The sequence below is a fragment of the Battus philenor genome, unplaced genomic scaffold (genome assembly GCF_028537555.1).
Source record: "Battus philenor isolate CCGP_79_NKW_IND1 unplaced genomic scaffold, ilBatPhil1.0.hap1 SCAF_7, whole genome shotgun sequence".
Classification (NCBI taxonomy): domain Eukaryota; kingdom Metazoa; phylum Arthropoda; class Insecta; order Lepidoptera; family Papilionidae; genus Battus; species Battus philenor.
This window is the reverse complement of record NW_027181737.1, coordinates 13501245-13527459: the sequence shown is the minus strand read 5'-3', so window position 1 is coordinate 13527459 and position 26215 is coordinate 13501245. Positions and strand designations below refer to the sequence as shown.

Below are 26215 nucleotides of genomic sequence, written 5' to 3'. Positions count from 1 at the left end.
ACGTAACACCTGGTTAATGCACTTGGGTTTTTAAACCGGTAGCATTAATAACAGGTAAATTAAATAACCACTAGATAACTTCTTTAACAGGTACGGTATATATGAAAAGTTTCCTCAATCACCTTATTCATTATAAGTGTAACGAATTATAATAGCACTATGCGAATGTTTAAATAATAAACTAAGTAATAATATACATCGTAATAATCTGCAACATATAAATATAATTATATGAACGCTAATACCGAGAGCATTAAAATAAATAGAATAAATAAACCTGTTATTATTGCTGTTGGAAAATTTTCGTTCACGAGAAGTTGTCGATATATAAAAAAATAATATTGATTAACATTACTTAAACTAAAAACATGTAGTTCGAAATTTTTCTGAAATATTCTAGAATTATAGTTTCCAGGAAACTTGACGTCTATGTTCATCTGTAAGCGAGGGCCCCCTAAAAATTACCTGCGATATTGAAGAAAAAAATGTTGGTTTGACTTCGCCTTTTAATGTAGGTAAATATTATTTTAAGATTAGGGACTGTTTCTCGTAAAAACTTGTATATTCCATATTCCGTCATTATTCCGTCGTCGTCCGCAAGTATGGGCGTGCAAAGGGACCAAATATATATACTCGTAGTATATCTAATTTAAGAATTAATTTTCCATTATTTTTTCAAAAAAATATTAAATTGGATTTGTTACTTATGCACAGCGCAATCTATATTTAGTTACAAACATTTTTACGTGTGATAATAAAATAGAAATGTAGCCACAGGGAGTTAATCACCAAAATTTTGTTAATGGTCAATGAGAAAAAAATCTGGGATTTTCTGTTCTAGAACATATTCAAATTTTAACTGTTTTAAAACGATAATCTCTTAATATTCCTCTCCATAATTTTCATCAAATCAATTCCGTATTCATACGTCGCCAGTTAGCTTGAAAGGGACGACAATTATGATTTATAAGAGCTGGGGGCCTAATAGACGGGAACCCGATTTAAATTGGAACAAGAATGGGGTTGCTGAATACATTTACTATAATGTTCAGGCTTGAGATTGGGACGCAATCGCAAAGGTGAATTATAAACGTAATCTAAAGGGAAGCCGGTGGTAGTCATAGGGCAATTTTTTTCCGAATTTTAGTCGCAGTCGAGAATACATCCTATTTACTGACATGACTGAATTTATTCCATAGTTCGTAAGCTGTAGCGACCTTATACAGGATGTTTAGTTATATAACAGGTTGTCAAATATCTCCCTTCCGCATTTTTGCTCTTTATTCAATGCTTTTTAAAAAGTGTTACAGTGATCGGATTTAGTTCAAATATGCGCCGTTTTGTTCGATAATCTGTTTCCTTCTAGACGGCAATTTCATAATACCTCCTTCGTAGAAGCCCCCCTCCTTATTTGCGAAGAACTCGGACAGCCACTTTTCACAAACCTCTTTTGAGTTCAACTTTACACCACCAAGGGCGTTCGCCATGGACAGGAACAGGTGGTAATCACTTGGCGCTATGTCCGGGCTATACGGTGGATGTGATAAAACCTCCCATCCGAGCTCCCGTAGCTTCTGACGAGTCATCAACGAAGTGTGTGGTCTGGCGTTGTCCTGGTGGAACACTACACCCTTCCTGTTGGCCAATTCTGGACGCTTCTGGTCGATCGCCTGCTTCAAGCGGTCCAGTTGTTCGCAGTAGACGGTAGAATTAAGCGTCTGGCCATAAATGAGCAGCTCATAGTGGATGATTCCCTTCCAATCCCACCAAACACACAGCAAAAACTTCCTGGCCGTCAATCCCGGCTTGGCCACTGTTTGGGACGATTCACCGGCCTTCGACCACGACCGTTTTCGCTTGATATTGTCGTATGTGATCCATTTTTCGTCGCCAGTCACCATCCGCTTCAAGAATGGGTCGAGTTCGTTCCGTTTCAGCAGCATATCGCAGGCGTTGATTCGGTCCAGAAGGTTTTTTTGCGTCAAATCATGCGGCACCCAAACATCAAGCTTTTTTTGTATCCAGCCTTCTGCAGATGGTTTAAAATGGTTTGGTGACTAACTTCCATCTCCTGGGCGATGTCACGAGATGCCACATGCCGGTCTAACTCGATGTAGTCCATGATTTGATCGGTATTTGTCGTCACAGACCTTCCGCCGGCTGGCTTATCCATGGTGTCGTTTTCGCCGGCTCTGAATCGTCGAAACCATTCCTCCGCGGTTCGAAGTGATAGAGTACCATCCCCCAAAACACCATTAATCTCACGGAACGTTTCTCTAGCGGATTTGCCTTTAACGAAGGAAAACTTTAAAATAGCGCGAATTTCGGCGTTAGTGAATTCCATATTTACACGTCTATAACTGTTGAACGCAATATCCAAACTAATCATGCATAGCGTTGTTTTGTAGGTTACGTCAAGACCTTTCAAATTATGTATAGTATTGCCAGATACGAGCTCTGTAGCGCTTTGTACATAGCCGCGAAATTCAAAAGACAAAAAGGCGGAAGGGAGATATTTGACAACCTATTATATAAAAGCTTTATAGTCGTGAATGTATAACAAAATTGCCAGCAGAAGCTTATATACGTGTTTCTAATCAGCCTGTATAAAGTGATCAGGTTGAAAAAATGTTACATTAATTTATTTAATCTACAGATTTGTGATAGATCCATAACTTAATAATAATAATAAAATGTAGTAAATAAAACGTTTTATTTTGGTACAGGGTGTCCTACACAATAATTGACAGCAAATAAGATACATATTTTCCCCTGTAAAGCACACTTATATAATCCAAAGTACGCAATTCCTTATATGATTATATATATAAGATGCTTCACTAGACGAGGTAATAAAAACAAATAACGAGTACTCTTATGCGACGCAGAAATGACCAGCGCAAAGTGGTCATCTTGACCGGAAACGACGAACACACCACACCACTGTGACGACAATCATCCGGTCTCGGGCCGTGAATCCGTGTTACAAGTGGAGAAGACTGGAGACGCAATTACTGATGACCGAGCTATTTTAATCCTCGAGGCCGACCACACAACTGCATATCTTAGGATAGTCGTGGGAGAATAATTTTGACAGATTCAAGTAATCTATTCGATTTGACATGTTCCATTCGTTTTATATTTTATTAATAAATATTCAAATTAAGCTACTCTATAACGGCATCACGTTCTAAACGCACCCTTATCTGAGAAGAGATCATAACAAATACAGTCGAGATCTTATTGAAAAAAGAAGTTCTTCTCAAGGTGTATTTTCATTTAAAATACTTTAAACTTCAATAGGAATATTTGCTAAGTTTGTTAACTTTTCCTGATAGTATTTCGTCGTTTAAGCCCATAGATATCAATGGTGGGATAAACCATAATCGCCACGCCTGTCAGACAGGTTGGCGATTGCAGTATATGGTATTATGGTACACAGAGGACGCTGCTGTACCTTTTTCTGGAAACCTTTTTATAAGCAGTTTCAATCCTACATAATTAATGCACAAAGTGTGAATTTTATATATAAGACTGTGTTCCGGGAATCGAATCCGCGATCTCCGCTGCCCTACCAATGCTGACAGAATTTATTTATTATGATAATACTGAGACACTTCGATGCAAACTTAATTGTAAGTAATTATGCATTTACCTACAAAGTTACAAAATTAATTAAGTATATGAAAAAGTATAACAAACTCATGATGTATATATAATTAAGGAACATTGCTAATTTTCTATAATAATAATTGCCCAAAATTTAAATTTATTGTTTTTAAAAATTAAGTCAGTTCCGTCTTGTGTACGCGATCGTAACAACATTGCAATGTATATTAGCACAATTAAATTGTATTCATTTGCTTTGTCTCAACAATTATACGGATTTTCCTAATGATGCGTGGGTAGTTTTGCATAAGATCGACCACACGTGGAACATCAACAATCAACTTATACATTGTTGTGGTTAAAACATGAGTGATGAATTGCAATAAGTCTTATGTAAAAAAAAAAAACAAAATACATAATATTGTAACAGTCGAAACCGTATATGAAAATTTAAATAGAATAATAATCACATTTTATAAGCGAGCGAAAATAAAAAATAATTTTCGAAAACTGACCTCGCAACATTACGAGGTCGCTTCCGGTTGGTTCTATTAATCTTATAAATATCACGGTACATATTACTTTCCATTTATACAGGATGATTGGTTATAGGTATAAGAGGAGTAAATGTAAAGCTCTTTTCTTTTAGTTAATGTTAATACACGCTATCCAAAAAAAAAAAAGTATTAAAAATTTAATTACAACATATTAATAATAATTATTATTTACTATCTGTGCCTGTTGACTTTGTACCTCCAGAAGTTATTGGTCTGTCGTGTTTCAATGGAATAAATTAATGTAACATATTTCAGAATGCTCATTTTAAAGCTTTAGATACCGCAAAGCTGTTACATCTACAATTAATCACCCTGTATATTTTAAAAACTTTGTGAATTGGTTGACCGCGAAACTGTTACGTCGTCAAAACAGATGCTTTGTAAAGCTCAGTCTGCCTTGGGCTTTCGAAGAGCGGGTAATACTGAAATTCTTATTGCAATTATTACTTAGATAACTTTGATTTGTCTTTATAGAAGGTTGCATAAAACATTATTAAATATCTTTTTTATTTTAAATATTTAAAACGGCCGCCAAAATAAAAAACCGGACTATTGCAAAGGCGAATTTCAACAAGTACAATCAAAAACCTTGCCACGTACAAATGGTCATATACGTCGATACCAAGGTGTTTAAATGTAAATAAAAATACAAACTATTTGTCTGAAACGGTAGATATATCTATGTTAAAACATATTGCTATATAAGATATAACATAGTATCTTTTAAAGGACAATTTCATTCGAAATTATTGAATATACACAATTTAAACGTCATTAGAACGTGACGGCTTGCTATGACACGTAATTATTACTGTCTGTTCTGCCGAATGAGCTGGATCATCGATCCCTGTTTGGTAATATTTTTCTTTGTTATGTTATTGTTTTATTTTGATTCATTAAATGTTCTTAGTAAGATAGTTATAAGGTAACAATTGTAACTAATTTTATATTTCAAAGTTTGTACTTTCTTACTGCCTTTTGTTACTGTTTATCTCCAACAAAGTAAATAAATAGTATTCAATATCTAATCATCATCATCATGTAAACGAATAGGCGTCCACTGCAAGGTATAGGCCTCCCCTGCCACCTGGCAGAAGTCCTATTCACTAGTTGTATTCTATTCGATATTTCCATATAAATAAAAATGAATCGCCAAATATGCTAAGCTCAAAACGGTTCAACCAATCTGAAGGTTTTTGTAATGACAATTTTCAAAGTGAATTGTAAAAGCGGACAATTTTCTTTTCCCATACGTATGTAAATTAAAATATCCGTCTCTAGCTGTCAAACTGTTGACGTCAATCGAAAGTAAGAAACGACGTGTTGGGATGTAAAAAAACATCATATAAAACATTACAATGAAAATGATATCATTATTACTAGTGTTGCAGCTGGACATAGGTCTCCTCATAGATTTCAAATTAAACCGATTAGAAGCAGCCATTCAGAAGTTTGAAGGCGGTCCTCATAAGAACGCTGAAAGTAACCCAGAGAGCAATGGAAAGGTTAATGCTCGAAGTTTCGGTGTGAGATTGACTTACAATTGACTTACAAATGCAAAAGAACCAAGATTATCGACGTAGCTCGAAGAATTGCTCGTCTGAAATGGCAGTTGGCGGGGCGTATTGATCGTGCAGCTGAAAGGTTCCCGAATGGCGACCAGAAGCCAATAAACGTCATATTTAAGGTCACGGGAAAACGCCGATCGGTCATGGTGGCTATCTTTGGGGGAGGTTTATGCCTTGAAGTGGGCGTTCATCAGCTAAAAAAAGAAGAAGCCTTCATCCAACGACTTCCAACAACTTCGACAAGGTAACTTATTAACACTTCTTTTTCTTCCTTCTCTTTTCCCTTTATTTGGTGTCGGGTCTCCTTATCAATTTGCGCCAGGCCACTCTATCCTGGGTTGTCTCTGCATAAAATTGAAGGGTTTCCAGTTCATTGCCGATATTAGACCACCACGTAGCTTTTGGACGCCCTCTCTCACTTGGGAATTCTGGGAGGCTTAAGGCAGTTTTTACCACGTGGTCATCTGGTTTTCGTTGAATGTGGCCATACCATCGCAATCTATTTTCCTGTAATTTGCTGGGTATCGGACTTATTCACTTATTAATTTATTAACTTATTAACACTATAACCTTAATAGAATAAATAAAGTAGGTCTTTAATAATCCTAGAGCAGAGAAATGTAAGTGCCAAAATAGAGTAGTAAGTAGCCAATTGGGACACATAACAATGCCAAGTATCCGTAACTCCACCATTATTTCAAAGGACATGACAATCTTAACCGTGAAACCTTTTTTAAACAAACAATTACGTCTGCAGTTGAGTTTTTTAATTCAACATTCGTGACCATTGGAAACTGTTTGTTATCCTTATTTGTAATGTCTAATGCACATGTCATCCGAACCTTCAATATTTACGTTAAAAATAAACATTATTACACTTCACTGCAACTAATATATATTTAATGGAATCCTAAGGTAGTTCGAAGAAATACATTACGGTAAAAATAATTATTTATTCTACATGTTTATTATTCACGTGCATACATTCATTTTACATCCTTCTTACATATTTATTATGTTATATATATTTTTTGCTTTTGCACATCGTAATAAATTATCATTTATGTAATTACAAATCAAATAAAAATGTTTATGTTATAAGACACTAGAAATTTTGACTAATTTTGTGCTGCCAGATGTCAATGGTCAGTTTTTCAGAGTAATCACTATATTTATCGATTAAATATGAAGAAATTAATTTTGTGATTAATGAATACAGACAGGCTAAAGTGTTAAACGACAACATAAATTTGCAAAGCGCATGAACCTTACAAACACAACCAGGTTAAAAAGCGAACTGTCAAACACGTAGCTACACAATCTTCCGCGCCATTTCCTAAATTACATTTTTCATAAAAGCCCTCTAACTCTAAAACTTTCATCAACATCAAAGCATTAGAAAACTTAAATAAAAAGAGATGAATGAAATTGGTAAAGTCTTTTTCAGGTAATTACTTCCTCCTTGGTTCCAACAAGGTATTCCGGAGGATATATACATATACATATATATATATATATATATATATATAGGGGATTTTCAAACAAATCTGTATTATTCTTAGTAACAATCTTTTTACATATTACGTGACATTCCATCGATGATTGAACGTCAAGAAAACAGTGACAAATATTGTACGTTAATGAAATTATAGGTAATTTAAAACAAAAAAATAATTTCATCTTTAATGCACCATATATATAATGTCTGTCTGTACTCGATAGATTCAAAAACCATACATCTAATTGCCGAAAAAAAATTGGTAAATTATAAGATATATCCGCGGGAAGGTTTAAAAAAAAATTACCAGTTCGAGGTAACAAATCTACCTTTTTGTTCCGATTTTTAACAAGTAGCATAACACAGCAACACGTGAACGCAGCTATACCTACTTAAATATAACGTATTCATGTCAAGAAAATAAATAGCTACTCCTCATAGTCAGCTCATGTTATTTTAAAAATGAAGAAAAGACACGTCCGTGAGTTCGGAATGGCTTGCTTTGATAGATCAATATGAACACGGCTTTCGAATTTACTGTGATCTTAATGTTCGGTATACAGTGAAGATTTATGAAAAGTATATTTATTTTCGGGATGCCGAGCCCCTTCTTGCTAATGTAAATTTATTTTCCTTTGAAGTAAAATCACATTTTTCATTAAGTCATGATATACAGAAAAAAGCCTGGAGGACCCTGTTTGATACTTATTGATTTCTCTTTAATGTCTACCCTCAAATTAAAGGGTTTTAAATGTATCCTGATCCGAATATAGTTCACAAGATACTTAGCCAATGTTGTTATCTGGCAGTCGCTTTTATAAACGATAGTCAGATAAATTATCGTAAAAATCTTAAGATGCAAATAGGCGAGAAAAGAGAAGTACCAATTGTGATTGTGCGCAAAAAAATTAAATTTATAAGCAAAGACAGCTTTCGTAAACATGCATCCATATATCTGACCTAAGTCAATGTCACATATTTCGTAGAACCATCACAGTTATTTGGACAAAAATCGTACAACGTATGTATTTATTTATTTGATATAAAGTCTGAATCGATAAGCAGTTTCGATTTGAAATTAAAACTAAATTTCGTGCGTCAATCATTCGGTTAGCGGTTTCCAAATGAAGCCGCATAAATCATTTGCGTTTATATGTAATTTACACTTTAAACTTGAGAAATCTTTGCGTTATATCAACATAATATCCTTTTATTTACACTCCTGTTAACTGACATCTGAGAATATCATTATACATCCAAATATATATCCATATATATTTTACATCCATCATCTACGCCTGTCAATATTTATCTCTACTATACGAAATCAACGCTGATAAACAAATTAACAAGTTTATGTGGCAGTGGATATGCCGCAGCGCGCAGACCGCTGAAGCCTTAAGGGTCTATAGTGCAAAAAAACTTAAAATGTCGTTATTCGAGTAGGCATTTACATAAGTTTTTGAATCGTCAATTGTTTTAACAAAACTAGAAGTAAGCGTACCTCCGGCACGGAATGCTGAACTGCTGAGAAGCGGAGGCGGGAAACTCAACAATTGCCCTTTTTAAATAAAATAAAAATTATATGTGTACATTATAATGTCAACCATAATAAAGTGACAACAAATCAAGTTATATGTGTAATGAGAGTTGTTTAATAATACACTTTTAATTTTAGATTTAAAACTAAAAAACGGAAGGTCTAAGATATCTCGTGGAACTTTATTATCTATGCATTATAGATATACGTATATACATTAAAGTTCTGTAATTCTCTTCCTTGATCCTTCATGGATCTGTTGACTTCTAGCAGAGCTTGTAATATACGGACACAAAGTGAACAGAAAACCTTGTTAAGATCGTGCGAAACGCTCGGTAGGCATATGTTCAACACTGGGCCTCTTACAGCTGTATTAATAACGATATACCATTGTTAATTGGCCTAGTCATGCATGTTCAAAATTAAGCCTTTAAATGGTCACTGTGAAATCGACTTTCTAATTATGAACGATGACGGCTTTATTCTAACACGATCGGACTCAAACTCTTATTTTATTTTTTACATTTTGAATATTTTGTATTTAAAAATACAATACGGGTCGTTACAAAGATAACGATCTAATGTAAAAATGGCAACAATGCCATTGAATCTGTTGTTCATTTACAACAAAAACAAAAGTAAAGCATCAACGTATACGAAGTACAGAATTCAAATGAAAGCGGAAATATATTTTTGTGTCACTAAGCAGATGCGTAGTTTCAACTTACGTAACTACGAAACATCGCATAAATTTTATCTTAAAACTCTCAATATAATCTATACAACACGTGCCTTCTATCAGCAACATCTACAATTGTCACAAGGTCGGATATAGACAATCGATCTTATCGATGTTAGAACTAAAATCTCCTCAGCTACTCTGCAAAAAAACCACATAATTGCTTTAAACTTCTTGGATTACTGAAGCCAATGTAAATTGCTGAGCACTTGCAATTTACCTCCTAATGTTATGACGCAGCAGAATTTTTTGTCTTCCGGTGCCTTATTGTTTACAGGCGGCCACTCCAATGATTTACTGCACATTTGTTTTAGCAATCATTAAAATAATGCTAGGATACTTTGCAGGTAACTATTAAAGTAGGATTATCTTGGATAAGGCAGTAATTTGCCCCACTACTACCTTATAAAAGCGGGCGTCAGTGTCGTGGACAGCTTAACGAGTGTTATAAGACTAGCAGTGCTATAGAGTTTTATTATATTGAAAAAGCAGTAAATTGACTTTATAGAGTGTGATCTAAGAAATAAGAGTGTAGTCTATTTAGACTTCACACTTTAATAGTAGTAGTGGAGTGAGTCTTTACGATTAAAATAAACATTTTATTATAATAAATTGTCCGTAAATTTACGTTAAAATTTTGTAAAGTACGACCTTTTAAATTTGCTACTTTTTCATAAATTTACAAAGTACCAAGACTATCCACCACGGAATTTTTATTCAGTAGCAACATTAATCATGTTCGGTCCGTATCGACCCCGCTAATGTGCCGTTTTAAGCAAATAAAAGATGGCACCCAAAAAGCGTTTAACTATAATCCGTTCAGATTTCAGCTACGAAGATAACTTCTCTCCTACAATTCAAATATATCTCCTGTCATTTATTTTGAACACAGATACAACGGACTTTAACGCAAAATTTTATAGGCTGTTCGGCTGTTTACTGTTCTTGGCTCTATCTTCTCCCATGCGCACAAACAATGAGTGGATTGAAAGGCGAGGAACAATTGTGCGCTACCGTTACTAAATCGTATATAAAATATAAAAATCTTAACGATGTAACGCGTTTTCAACTCTAAGGCGTGATTGCGTGCAAGGAAGTACGTATAAATTACATTTAACATAAAAAACAAAACGATCGGTGAACAAATAAGACAATTGATATGACAAGTACAATTTACTTAATGACGGCTAAATTGTCACTCGAATACAATCAATTTGCATGACGACCGGTTATCGCGTGAAATGTTGTTTATTCGCACGAATCGGTCGCATAAGTGATGGAAAAAAAAAACGCCAGAAGCAATTTCAAATTGCAGACGATATTTATTCATAACAATTTACCTTTTTCATCACATTTTCTCCAAATAAAAACTCAAATAATTCGTGAACGATCATGATATCTAGTGATGTAATAGACCAATTTAAGTAGAATAATGTCAAATTTATTAAAAATAAGAAGCCTTTAAAATTCACAAACTACTGGTGTCATTGTTTGACGTAAATCGTAAATAAAAATAACAGGCATAATAAAACGTACTGTCTTTCGTCACAAAGAGAAAACGCTGTATCTATATAGGACAAACTTTTTTCCAATTTTGGTAAATGAAAGCCACTTTTTGTCCAGCATTTACAGTTTCGGCAGATTGGAGGTGTGTGGGTGTGCTGAGATAGCTAAGCGTAAAATTCTCATTTCATTCCTGAGAGACTCCTCAAATCAGATTACTAAATAAAAGCAAGCCTTCATCTCGGTACTTTACATGAGTATATTAACTAGATTGGGAAACCGGTTAGGTAAGAAAAGGACCAATATTTAACCACTTCCGCACATGCAGTGGTAGTCGTGCAACAAAGTGCACCGCCCGCCAGCCCGCTGATAAATGCGTATACGGCAAACAATGCAAATCACACAACTGCTACTGTTAAACCACTCAACACGTGTTTCACCCCTCCACGGGGCATCTTCAGGACTTATGTTACACCGATTAGTTAGACTCTGTGTTTGGCACCCATATATATATATGTGTATATATATATATATATATATATACACATATATATTGGGAGACATATATATACATAGGGAGACCTATGTTCAGCAGAAAGCGTCCTTCGGCTGAAATAAGGGTCAGTATGAACGTCCATTATGTGGACATTTAGGTCTCTATTGTTCAAGGAGCATACTCTAAATAACGAAAACAATACACATTTTCAATTGCCTTCAATCAATAGCTTCATTGCCATTTTATTGTACATATATGTGTATCATAAAACGTCATATAAGGAAGACATATAAAACGAAAATCTCAGCGAGTACTGTTAAATAAAATTTCATTAAAAATATAGCATTAATAACTCTAGAAATAGATTTTCCATAGTCCCATTAGTAAAAATATTAATATACTAACACTCGATTTACAAAAACTTGCGTACGTCTTTTTGTAATAGACTTGATCACAAATCAAATAGTGTAAAATAATGTACATTTCATTTTTTACGTGACGTGTTATGTTAGTACAAACTAATTAATTTAAATTATTGTCAATGAGATGAAGATGCTTAGATGGTCGGGTGGCGTCACTAGAATGGATAAAATACGGAACGAATATATCAGAGGTTCGTTTAAGGCAGCTCCGATCCCCAGCAAATTACAGGAAAAAAGATTACGATGGTATGGCCACATTCAACGGAAACCAGATAACCACGTGGTAAAAACTGCCTTAAGCCTCCCAGAATTCCCAAGAGGGAGAGGGCGTCCAAAAGCTACGTGGTGGTCTAATATCAGAAAGGAACTGGAAACCCTTCAACTTGATGCAGGGACAACCCAGGATAGAGTGGCCTGGCGCAAATTGATAAGGAGACCCGACCCCAAATAAAGGGAAAAGGGAAGGAAGAAGAGAGAAGAGAGATTAATTATACATTTACTAGTTAGTTTTTTTTATTTATTAATGATATTATATGTTACATTTTATTTATTATCCTAAGCAAAGGCGGCATAGAAACGCAACGACGTGCGACGCACGTGAACAACTCGCGCCGTTATTACCCGACCCGCCTGTGCGAAAATCGACCCGGAACATTAACATCTCGCGTGCTTTCCTTATCTGGATATAAAATTATTTGCTCTCTACTATCTCTTAGTAAAGTATTAAATTAATTTATTATTTATTTTTCCTTTGATGTTTACAATGAACAAAAATACAAAACTAGTACATCATATACTTTTTATTTCAGTGTTCAATATAAACACAGTAAAAAATATCTTTAAAATCTAATATATAAAATTCTCGTGTCACGGTGTTCGAACTTGAACTCCTCTGAAACGGCTTGACCGATTATTACCAAATTCTATATGCGTATTCAGTAGGTCTGAGAATCGGCTACTATCTATTTTCCATACCCATAAGTGATAAGGGTGGTCACCCCTAAATTATTTTTATTTATTTTTTAGACAAATTTTTTAGTTTTTATTTTATTATGATACAGTACTAAATTTTCACCCTTCTACGATCAACCCTTATTTTTTATTTGTTAATTAAAAACTTAATTTTTTTTTGCAAAACAACCTTTGCGGGATCAGCTAGTTTTACTATAGATAATTATTTATTTAAACATTACAAAGACACTTAACGACTTAATTGTTAAATATCACAAAAAGCTCTTTTGTGGGGGGGACAAAAAATCGACTTTATTGCAGCAACATTATCCCACGGTATTATGGTATAAGACAAAATAATACTAAAAAGATTGTAATAAACTATGCGAACTAATTTCAAAACCCGCGACTACGTAACTTTGTGAATTTAATACCAAGAGTATATAATAAATGATATTAAACATTACAAATATGCCTTTATTTTTCACATGTGATAAACCTTCATATATTAGATTAATATCATTGCTAACACATTCGAGAGCAGAGTGATTATATAATCTAACGTGTTACACGCGCGATGACCGGCATGGTTCAAGGTCTAGATAGTGCCGCTGCAGTACATAGAAGTGTCCCATAAATCAACGTCAGACCGACATCTGGTGAGAGGACAAATAGTATCTAATTCTAGAATAAAAATGCATGGCGCCCATTTATTCGAACACGATCGGTAAAACTTTGATATAGTCATATTTTGACTATATAGTTGACAAGAAGTGTTAATTTACTTAAATGGCCATTTCAGTGTGCGAATTTTTGTGTCAATTATAAAATTTAAAAAAATGGAAAAAAAACATAAAAATTTGTAGTCGTAGTAATAGTAAAGAAAGGCATTGAACAGGGAGCATAAAATTTTTTTTTTAATGGCAGTCATTTTAAAAGTTTGGTGACATAGATTTTACACTAACGTTGATTTATCGGACTCTATAGACTAAACCAATAATTAAAAATTCGTCTACACCAAAAAATATTCACTAAATTCTGAATATGTCAGCTTTATACAAATATACATTGACAGAAGTCCTAATTGCAAAAATTCTGCGTGTATTAACCCAGGTGTTTTACAGCAGATGGGTAAAAACAATGATTTCACATCGTAACACGATTTAAATGTTTGAACAAGTTTTACTTTTGAAATTTCTGCGTTTATTTATATACTATATAAAACCACCATTTATACGTATCATCATCATTATTTTACCTACACGTCGAACAATGCGGGATATATTCCCCCACCGATTGAAGCGGTCTACATCTAACATTTTCCAACCTCTGTCTACATTCTGGTTCCTGTGGACGACGTCTTACGCTGCGATTCGAGGAGCTGCCTCCAAATTGGACTCTTGTATATCTATGTATATACAAATATATTAACAAGAGAGTTAGTCAACAGAGACAACTAAAGTTTCATGGTCACTGTTTGTCTGACTGCATAATAACACGAAACATAGCGCAAATTTTAAAACAAGAAGACATAAACTAACTATAAATCGTCGCGTACATTTTACCCGCGTATACATATTTAACTATATGTATTTATATACATAAATATACTGTACATGTACTTTTATGTACATAATATACATGTCACAATAAAACAAGTAAATCAATCCTACCTATCCGTGTAAGAGAACATGACGTAAAAACCTACTGTATTAGGGCGACCGGAAAGTAATGTCGCTTTCTTAATTTAAATTCACACGACTACATTTTTAACAAGCTTTTATTTCTAATAAAACCTTTTGCCATCTAGTATACAAATTTTCAACGCCGGAAAAGTAGAAATCAATCGATTTTTTTTCTGTAAAATATGTGAACAGAAACGACATTACTTTCCGGTCCTCCCAATATGTATTGTTAAACTTTTTTAAAAGATGTGTTGTTGTGGATTTACTTCGTGCTTCTTCTCCGCAACTATAACACATTGCGAAGTAGAATCGAAAATAAAATAGATTTAAAAAAAATGATTAACGGTTAATAAGAAGAGTTCTTGAAAGTTTCAATGTTGAATAATTGAATTTTATGTTTATTTTTTATCGACACAAATGTAAGTCAGTCTAAACTATTACAGAAATATAGAATTGCACGAGTGTGTTAGCACACGCAGATGGTCGTGTACGTGGATGATCAATGATTGATTGCCACAAACGTCGTCATGTCAAAGGTTGATCGATAACCGAGAAAACACACACATCGCTTGTTTTTCACTTCGCAATCTGAAACTTTTACTTGTTAAGGTGACTTTGGCTACGCAACCGTGAATAGAAATGCTAATTAAAAACTGTTTATTTGGTCAATATTCGTCTTAATTACTCCGATAACATTATATAACGAAAAATAAAAACAAATTGTTATTTTATAACACAAACCGTGTGATATTTTTAATTAGTAACTTAAGATGGTTTCTAGTTATTTTTTAAGTGTGTTTTAACTTTTTTCTTCGCAAGAACAATGAGGTGATAAAGTGATGAAAAAGGTTTGATATCAGACTAAATATAATAACTCATCACAGTAAGTAGAATTGTTATCGATTAAAATAATCACGAATTCAAAGGTAGTTTCCCCTGCTGTTTGAGGCAGGGTCGCATGTACGTATAATGGAGAGAGTAAAACAGCATCTAAGCTCCTCATCACGTCAGGGAAACTTGCAAGTCAGGGGGTGTTATACCGCGTCCTTCTCTAACCTCCATAACATGGCCTTGGCGACGGATTCAGAGTGATCCGCCGCACATGTCCTGGCCCTGCGGTGGAATGTGATCTCGCGTATTTATGATGGATGGGGAACTGCAGGACCAGTCTAAGGAGTTGAGGCACTAGGCCGCAATGGAAACTACAGTAGTATGAGAAAGCGATTCCATAGTTTTAACAAAAGGCGTTGAAGAATACCGTGGAGTTATAGCCGGTAGGAGTTCGGTATGCAAGATTTACCCACGAAAAAAAGAGACATTACAGTGCAAATGTAAATAACTATTTTTAATTTTTAATGCTCTTTCTCCTTTTTTTTCTCCCTCTCTTCACAAAATCTTTCATTCTTCGTTCTAATATTCTTTCACACGCCGCATTTCTTTCACATTGGTTCTTATTTCACAGTACATATTTATTTGTTTTCTTTATTTACAATTTAAATCTTCATTATTAACGAAACGACAATGACGTCAAACAGTCGGAATGAACATTGTATGTCTGTCGGAAATATAAAAACGTTTCTGGAATTACATACTACATTATGCGATTTTAAAGAAGGAAAAATGAGGAAACATTTTCTATACAAATGATGACAATTAAAAAAAAACACTCTCCAATGTTTATTAGCGGAAGGCTCTGGATTCAAATCGCTTCTAGCAGAAATCTTTGTTTGTAGCAGTGTCCAGAATTGCACGTCCTATAGCGGAAATGATGATCGTTATTGATACCTATCTATGTTGGTTACGTATAAAACAACGTAACAATTAATCTAAAAAAGTAAACTAACCAAACCAGACTAAGTTATCATTTTTAACAGATAAAAAGTTATTTAAACAATTGTCGAAAAAACGATAAGCATAGATAAAATATAAATGTTAAAACTCATAATAAAAATTATATTTAGCTTTAAAAAGGTAATTATTGTTAAAATTATTAACAAATAACAACGCCGCACCGCATGGAATTCGAAATAATTTATGTCAACTAAAGACAAATTGGCCCAACTCCGTGGCTTAGCGACTGAATTAATTACGCATCACCAATGAAACACTAATTAAGCCTTTATATCTAATATTAACGGAATGTTTTATTTTTTAATTATCATTTTATTATAATCTATTTTTGCTGCATCTAGTTTGAGAACGAAAAGATTTAAGAAAACTTATCAAATTTATTCAGATTTAAAGAAAATTTATTAAAATTTTGTTCTTTATATGTAAAGAATAACAATACGCAGTTATTAAATTACATAGACAAACTTTTTAGTTTTTTATTTGTTTCTCACCAACGGTATATCTATATACTAGCTGCCACTTACTGTAAATATATATATATATATATATATATATATATATATATATATAAATGAATGTCGCCGTGAAAATTTGGTAAAATATTCAGGTATAACCTCATATAATTATATATTCAACATAGCAACGCTAGTTATTATCATAACGCATTTCAAAGCGACCTTTTCTTTCGTTGATTCAATGTTCTGTTCAATGACAATTCAAAAAATGTATTTCTGACAACACAAGACTGTAATAATTCAGAAAAAAACCTTTATAAAAGTAGGCGTTTACCATGCACTTTTGAACTGTCGATTATTTTATCATTATAAACATGAAGCTAACACCGGCACGACATGCTAAGAGTCGATCAAAAACTCAACCAGTTATTCTTTTGCAAGCGTGTGCTTACATCCAAAAATAACAAAATGCTTAATCGTCTGCAAATTTTTTCTTTATTTCAAAACTTCTTTCAATAATAAAGGTTTTCAAATTGTGGTGTTAAGTAAGGTGTGGAAAGTGTTGTAATAACCAAAAAAACCCTAAACAAAAATACTAATCGCGTATTAAATGACAGTTCTTGAGCCTAGTTACTTCATGGAGCCTGTTGCTGTTGCCTAAACAGCCTAGAGTAGGCACTCGAGGACGCCTTCAAGTTAAAGCTAAGCTCCTTCATCGTTCACATGCCTCGATAAGCTATCAATGCCTCTACAAGGCTAACATTGACAATAAATTTTGCTATCATCAAGACCCGCGAAGCGCATCAAAAAGTTAAAAAAAAAAAAAACTGATTAAACTTCACACGGAAGTAACCAGGAGTAACAGATAGTGAAAATGAATTATAAAAGATTTTTTGTTAGTCTATATTAAAAAAAAATTCCATGACGCAATAAAAACATGTTTGAGATAATGCGGAAATGTGTAAAAATTATGCAAGTTTCGAAAAAAGAATAGAGCAATGGTTTGTTTAGAAATAATTAATCAGTTTTCAAAATTCGAATAATTATTGTTCAGAATCTGTTCCGTTGACTTTGTGCTGCCAAACTTTATACAGGTTTAAAGCTTTAAAGTTTTTTTTTACCAACAAATGAGCTATACATTCACTCCTTTAAAACATGTACAGCTATAACCAATCCTCTTTTATATCAAACCGATGTTTTTCTGTGAGAAATCACAACATTCTGCTCATACACATAACATATAACAGCCAGCGAGCTTTATCTCGCGCTTATATTATGAGAAGGCAGTCATTATATTCGGTAAAAAATATCTCGTCTGAACCGCATCAGGAGTCCGATGCTTAACAACCTACCGAGTAGGGTGACCATATGCACAATACTTTGCAATAAAATATATAGGATGTTACCAAGCTTTTGTTTGGCTAAAACACATTGTTTTATGCATTAAAGTTAACACGATGTCTTTGATCAAACTAAATTGAAATATTAATTACTAGCTATCCCCAGCCGTTTTCTCAAAGTTAATGAACGCTCTCACCCCCCCCCCCCCCCTTGCGGGAGGAATTTCGTTACAGTTTTCGTAAAATTCTCAGCTTACGTTTACTCGGCGAAAGGAAATTTCTTACCAAATTTTAAATCTCTAAGACGTATATCGAGAGATGTCGTAATAAGTCGATATATAGGTGTAAATAGGTGCAAAAGTGATTTTTCTGAAATAAATTAAATTATTATTTTTAATTAGAATACGATATGCCATCAACTTCTAGCAGTATAAAGTCTACAGGCACAGATATTACACACTATTTTTTTTTTGTAAACCTCTTCGAATTTTAAAAACTCTTTCTTAGTTAAATGTTATTTATTATATCTAACGCTATCGATTTTTGAATAAGATTTTCCATACATTAACCTACAACCAATTACCCTGCGTAAATATACTTTTACATATAAAGATTTGATCACGTAATTTTGAAAAGAAATTAATTTTTTGTATGAAGTAAATGTTTCATAATTTATACACAATTTGCAAAAAATGTCATTTAGGTTATCAAGGTTTCTATAATAAAATAATATATAATAGAGAAAATAATAATATTAAGGTTTCCAAAATACTTTAGGATAGATTTCTAAACTTTTGAAGATAATATTGAAATAGAATGTAACGTTTAGATCACTTTGCCAATGTCCGGATATCCGATGGACTCTAAATTTATGGCAACCGTCACGACGTACGATTAAAGAAATAACTGTTCTTTGATTCGGTGAACAACGTGTCTGCAATTTACGCAAATCACCTGCCAAGGAAATTCGATTTCTATTACTTCTGCCATAAGAGTTACAATACCACCGGTCACTTCTATGAAAGTCGTCCAAAAATTATGCTTGAAACCCGGCATAAGAAATTGATTATATTGTATAACATAGTCAGAACACGAAAACAGAGACAGTCGATATAAAACTATCTACGTAAAGCTTCTACAAGGCTTCATTAAAAAAAATTGCCAGGAAACACACAAAGAAAATAGGAATTAATTAATGCAATTATAAGTTATAAGTTACATCCTCTTATTTATAATACTCATTCAAAAAGTTCAAACATTATTAATATTAACCCTTTCCTTGCCGCTGTCCGTTCCGCCGAAGTGACGCTACTGAACCGAGCATGTGCGCCGCGAAGTGTGTATGGCGGTAAGCTGATGTTCGAATTTACTCATTTGTGTTACATATTTAAATTTTTTACTGGTATATTCATTAAAAATAGAAGTTAGGATAATTCTTATTAATTTATTTGGCTGTAATAAATCTTAAAACGGTTAACTCCGGCGCTGGTACACGAGGGTCGTCCACTGGACGCCAGCTAACTTCGGCGCTGGTAACGAAAGGGTTAATAACGTCTTCTCAATTTGCGTTATCAAAAATAATACAAAACAAAGATTGAACTTGATAAAATAGTCAATAGAACTTTCTGAGATATAATTTTCCGTCTATTATGGCATTTGCGCAAATGATTATATTTAGACACGGTTATATGATTTTAATATCATACGGTAAGCTGATCGCTTGAATATTGCAACAGAAATTTTATATATATACAATATTTTTCATACTTTTTGCACCTTTTCCGATGATGCCACGCGATATTTCTGTCGAAGTAACGAGTTAGATCCTATTTACCGCAATAATTTGCATAAATTAACTAATCCTTCGAGGATCTGGGCGTACGTTTATATAATAAACTTCCACAAGATATCTTTAACCTTTTATATCTTATTACAGCATTCAAGAATTTTTAGTTTATCGAAGTGTGTGCAACTTTGTTGACAGATTTAGATGATTGATATAATGTACATATGAAATTTTGTTAAATTTCATTTAAAGGAACAACAGTTGAGATTCTGACCGGCTCTTTCAACAGTTTGAGCCGACAGTTGCTTACTGCTTAATATTAAAATAACCGACAATTCAAAAGAACATATATAAATACCTACTTGAATAAAGGTATTTTGAATAAATCTAATGACACTGAGTATAATTTAAGACACTGATATAAAGGATATCAGACGTTTACAGGTACTTTCTAATGCTCGCCATAAAACGTCAAATTATTGATAGATGCGTCTTTCTCGTCATATCATATGAAACAGAAACATGATTTACCACTAAAGCAATAAATATTCTAAGAATAATTGAGGAAACAAAGCAGAGGAAGCTGGTGGGCATCACTCCGAAAGGGATTGAAAGACAAACAGGTAGCTATGTGATGATAAAGTGTGCCGTTTGAGAAAAAGAAAAGTATTTATTTAAATGGGTAGTTGGCAACAAAAAGGCACACAAAGAAAAATATATATGTGTTTAATTATCTAAGGGTAGTGGGCAGAAGGCCTGGTCTAATTTTGCACCGCAGCTCGGTACTCCCCTGATGGTGGTGGTGGTCAGCCGCACGACCTCCCAGGACTGGTCAGGCGGCAGCAAGTCGAGAGCAGGGAGCGCCGGTAGGTTGCAGTATGTGATGATTCCGGTGAAAGTTGATATGAATTTCAACGGTGTAAATCTTGCTGTGTAAAACTTGCAGTCTAAAACTCGTAGTATAAACTTTGCAGTGTAAAGATAGCACCTGTGAATAAATGTCACAGTTATGATATACATATATAAGTATATGTACAATTTGCTCCGCTGACAGTAAACCCCGAGATGGCTTGCGACGAAGGAAGGGAAGAAGCCGAAAGCAGTTGATGTGATTGTTTACTGTCAGAACGGAGTTACAAAATGTAAAGCATGTAAAACAATAATAGGAGAGATAAACAATTAAACAAATTGAAAAGTAATAATGAATACACAATGATGAAACTATGGACACAGACAACATGTTGAGCTCTAACTTATAGATAAAGGCTACTTAATAATGATGTCTTTATAATATTTGTTCAACACTTACCCCTTGGGGTGCGAGACGATGTAAAGGTTGTGGCGTGAACTAAATGATGCCCGGAGAATGAATAGGACCAAGGCGTGAATTTATAACGTAAATTCTAATTGGCCCCGGCGCGTATGAAGACACATAGCTGGTGAACGCAACCGACACAAAGAGTGTGCGTCGGTGCGTGAGACGACACCTAGCTAGTGAACGCGACCGAGGCCTGGATCCTTCTGCCTGGCAAATGTGAACTGCTGTCGCTGGTGCGCGGGCGCATAGGAATTTTTGTTATAAAAACAAAGATCCGTTAAACCAATAGCACGCTCCCACGACCCCACGCCACTTGAGATATACCGTTACCCGCTAAGGGTTGAACAATTTTTTGCTGTATTGCGATTTATGAGACGTTTCTCGTGATTATATTTTTTGGTTAAAATTTTAACTAAGATTTATGGGACGTTAACTTGCAACGTTACAAAAGTCACAGTTAACGGCCTTAAAATGGCAACACACAAACGAGAAAAGGTCACGTTGGTAAAAACAATATTCCTGGTGCAAGCAGTAGGCGTATAGAAATGGAGTCCAGAAAAGGCCTCAAATGGAAAAGAGGGATGACAATGAGAAAGTGGACACACCAGTTACTATTTTCTTAGAAAAATGGAGACGGAGAAGGTTTAAAAATAATCAAACCTATAGTTAAAAATATATAACTATGACACAAATACTCGTTCATATAAGCTTTGTTAAGCACTATCAAAACAGCAACATATAATGTACATTTAAATATGTATTTAAGCATATTGGTCCCAATTTTCTCTATTTACTGCCAGGGTCGAAATGTTGTTTTTATCCAGTACCTGACAAGAAACTTGACAATCACTCTTTTTAACGCCAATTTTACAATTTTTCATGTTACAAATCTTCTATTATAAAATAAGTTGAAATACACAATTAAATCAATTACCACGGTATGCAAATTCGACATTAATTACCGATGTACGATTTTTTCGTATTGACATGTTTGGGAGTGTTCTGAATTCTAATATAAATGACCAACTAACGGACGGTAATAAGCAGCTGTTACTAAATAGAGATCATACGTCTCATTAACCTTGTAATCATTATGGGGGACATCAAGCCTGAACAACAATGCCTTTTGTACGAAAGATTAGACGCGCGGAATATCTGCCAATAAAAAGTAAAAGGATTGTCCTTGTAAAACAAAATTCAATACAAATATCTATTACCAGCTTACACCCTCTTTTTAGGAGGGACGAAAACAATCTCTGGGTCAATTTTACGTACACGGGAGGGAGGAGAGAGGAGAAAGCTTGGTTACATAATGTTGCAGATCAGATGCGGAGGCCGGTTCATTCAGAAGCCCCGCCAACCTTAACGCTAGGGCTGCCAACTTTTATAACAGTGTCGTTTAAATTATCAAGATAAAATTATATTCAATAACAGAGACATACATCATTAATTTTATCCAATAAGACTAATATTTTTGGCAAGTAAACAAGTTTAATTTATTTTCTTTTGACCAACCCTATTTGAAACATATCTCCGAGCCCCTACAGATATTCCTCCCCCGACCCCCACAGTTTATCTACCGACCTACATCTCCCGCAAGATCTCCGTTTACGCTCGCAATAAATCCGTTTAGCATTTGTTTTTGTTTCATTTTTTTCTACATAGTTTTCCTCAGCAAATTACTTTATATTACAATGAACTATAAAGGCTTACGAAAAATTTTTGATCAACATAAATATTCAAAAAAACATTTTGTTTGATTTTTTCTTAAATATTTTTCTATTGCTAAAAAACTAGAGTTTAGATCTTTCTTTATATTAATTGTTGTCTTGTAACCATCATTGAAAACACATATTTATTTGCATCTTGATAATATACAAACAAAACAAAATATCATTGATTATATCAATTACTAAATAATAATGATGTAATAAACAAGTAATGATGTCACATTTGTTGATGAAATGCATCTTATCAGACATATATATACACCAGGATGGCAAGCATTCCTATCTTGTGATGTATATTATACAAATTAAAACATGTAAGATATGTCTTAGACATAAGTCCCATTTTGGGTTAAAATCTCATGAAATACAAGGAGAAACTATATTGTACAATACATATAGACACTAAATTCAACCTATGACACATCATAGAACTAGCTTCCCATTTCTCCTCGTTTTAGAAAATTAGATTAATACCACACCATTCTTAGTCTTATATTTGCAGTTAGCTCATATTTATAGTTATCATATTATATATTTCTAATTATCCGACAGATGTTCAATTTTAAATTAGCATTGTACTTATGCAAAGATCTCATGTACTTCAAGACCCATTAAATCAACTATAGTTTAAGTGTGATAAAATTCCCTTACCTAACAACAGACAAGATGCCATAAAGCTACATTCCAGAAAAGAGCAAGTAGCTTTAAGAAAACATGCTTGTGTTTTAACAGAGAAATTCAATTTTAATCTCACCAAAATATTAATGTTTTAGGCTTGTGCCTGAAAAGTTTATTGCATTTATTACATTTATATGTAACATAAAAAAAATACATTTCTTTATACATATATAACATTTTCATTTCAAAGTTAATAGGGCAAATAAAGTAAAATAAATTGGTAACCATTTCCTTTTAAAAACAATAATTGTGTAATTGCCCAAAAATAAATTAATTGTTTGTTTTAATAATTATTCTTTTTAAAAACTAATATAAAAGATTAATGCAATTACTATAATTTTCATGTTCATTAGACTAAAGTTCATGGGTCGCAGCTATCATATTAACAATGTCATTGGGCCGAGCACATGTTGTTTTTGACCTACTAGGATAATACATACTGATGTCTTTCAAAATAATTTAATGTGTTTAGGTTTTTAATCTGTAAAACCTAAGTAGTTGCAAAATTTATATAGCAGGATTATTAATAGGCTACATTATCTATACACCCAACAGAATAAAAACCTGAACAAGTTAGATACTTTGAAATGCATATGGTCCATATTATCCTAATTATTTAAAAGGCTATAACATTGGTTAAACTGGAAAACAATAATCATAGAAATAACCTTTATAGTTGTGTCCACCTAGAAGGCACAATAATCTACTAATAATAATATAGATAATACTTTATTTACAAGTCAAATGCTCCTGCGGGAAAACAGTACTATCCCGATTAGAATCACTAATAATGCATTTTGTTCACTTTATCAACTGTCATTCCTATGATGTATGTTTTATTATACAATAAAAAAATTGAATGCACACTATCTTAAAATTCTAAAAAAATACTTTTACTAGAACAAGAAATGTTTTGTATGTAACATTGGTATCAAATATGAAACTCGAAAGCATAAAATATTAACTTTGCTAATAAAATTGATATAATTAAAATTTAAAATGTACATATACTCCAAGGATACTTCTATTTAAATGTTTCAGTAAAAAAATATATGTTGGTAATAATATTTTAATTCTTCTTTTTTATTCGGCTGAGGACCAAAACAGTTGGGCCTATGAATAATTAAAAACTGAAAAACTAGCCTTATTATTCGAATCAGTAAACATGTGTGAAAACTTGTAACAATTTTGTACACGAGACGTTACAAAAAATTCACGAAAAAATATAAATACTCCGCTATACAATATTTCAGCTGCTAACCTTAATTAGAGATACAAGTAGAAAAAATAATTTCTTACCTGGGACGATTCTGCATGTAATATTGGCCACCAAAAATAAAAGCCATATATACTCCGACATAGTAGAAAGCCACTGTCCAATTCTCTGTCATCCATTTTTTATAATTTAGGTGTATGAACTCATTTTCAAATTCGAAAATATATGAGTAGTTTGGTGTGACATCTAAGTTGTAATTGATTGAACCTTCCATAATTTAAATGAAATAGTTCTTTGAATCCACTGGCAAAATAGCACTGTCCACCGTGGGTATTCACACTGATATCACCGGTATATGATTAACCTAAAAATCTGAATAGGTTACTTATACGTTATATCACAGATGACTAAAATGCTAATATTTGAAAGAAGGTATAACGTGCCGCCTTATTGGCGCTGGATTTTATAGTGAGCGCGGAATGTCTGAAAGTTGATTATATATTCGCGATGAGGAGTTGAGGCGTCGGCCGAGCCCGAACTTATTCAACTGATCACTGCGCCGACGAGACGATGAATGAACTCAACGCGACGTTCTCTTCACACAGGCGCTCCGATCACGCCACTTGTGACATTATTATTACACTGTTCGCCCGCACCACATCGTAGCCGCTCTGAAGTTCCGAGGAAACACTTTTTTAGTCTTCAAACTGTCAGACTTCCGCTCGATTGTCACAGATTATATTTGATAGGTGCAGATTTTTTTATGATATTTTGTAATAATGTATATTAGAAATATTTTTTGTTAACACATTCTAAGACAATTCAATCAATTCAAGTCTCAAACACTCGGTAGAAATACATTTTAACTAATAATATTCAGTTGTTTAGCCAATTATATATAAGAATTATTACAGAAAAGCTTTTGTATTATTTTCTTCAGAGAAAGTTATACAAAAAAAACATTCTTTTCAACCATTTCTACCCACACATTCATTTATTGATAAGCAATAACAAAATAAGTATACATTTACATGGAGGTCAGATTCTCTAGCACTAATAATGATTATTTCTGTCTACCATACGATTTAGCAAGTTCTTGGACTGATTTCTAGTTGCAGAAGATATTTATTACTGGTCGTGGAGATCGTAGAACCCAAAATAAACGCCATGAATCGTAACTTGTAAACTATGACTTAAAATTTTAATTTAAAAAAAACATAATAACTGACTACAAATTATATAAGAAATAGGAACCGAGAGGGAGAATGGATTA

General features: G+C 33.5%; 1 protein-coding gene across 1 annotated transcript in view; it reads right to left on the bottom strand.

Annotated features, from left to right (window-relative positions):
- The window catches only part of Baldspot (elongation of very long chain fatty acids protein baldspot), an 86064-nt gene extending 60463 nt beyond the window's left edge, over positions 1 to 25601 (bottom strand). Inside the window, exon 1 of the mRNA XM_068774298.1 lies at positions 25026 to 25601. Coding sequence (XP_068630399.1) covers positions 25026 to 25216 — 191 coding nt within the window. The 5' untranslated portion in view covers positions 25217 to 25601. The remainder of the gene's footprint in view (positions 1 to 25025) is intronic.
- Between the last annotated feature and the right edge of the window lie 614 nt (positions 25602 to 26215).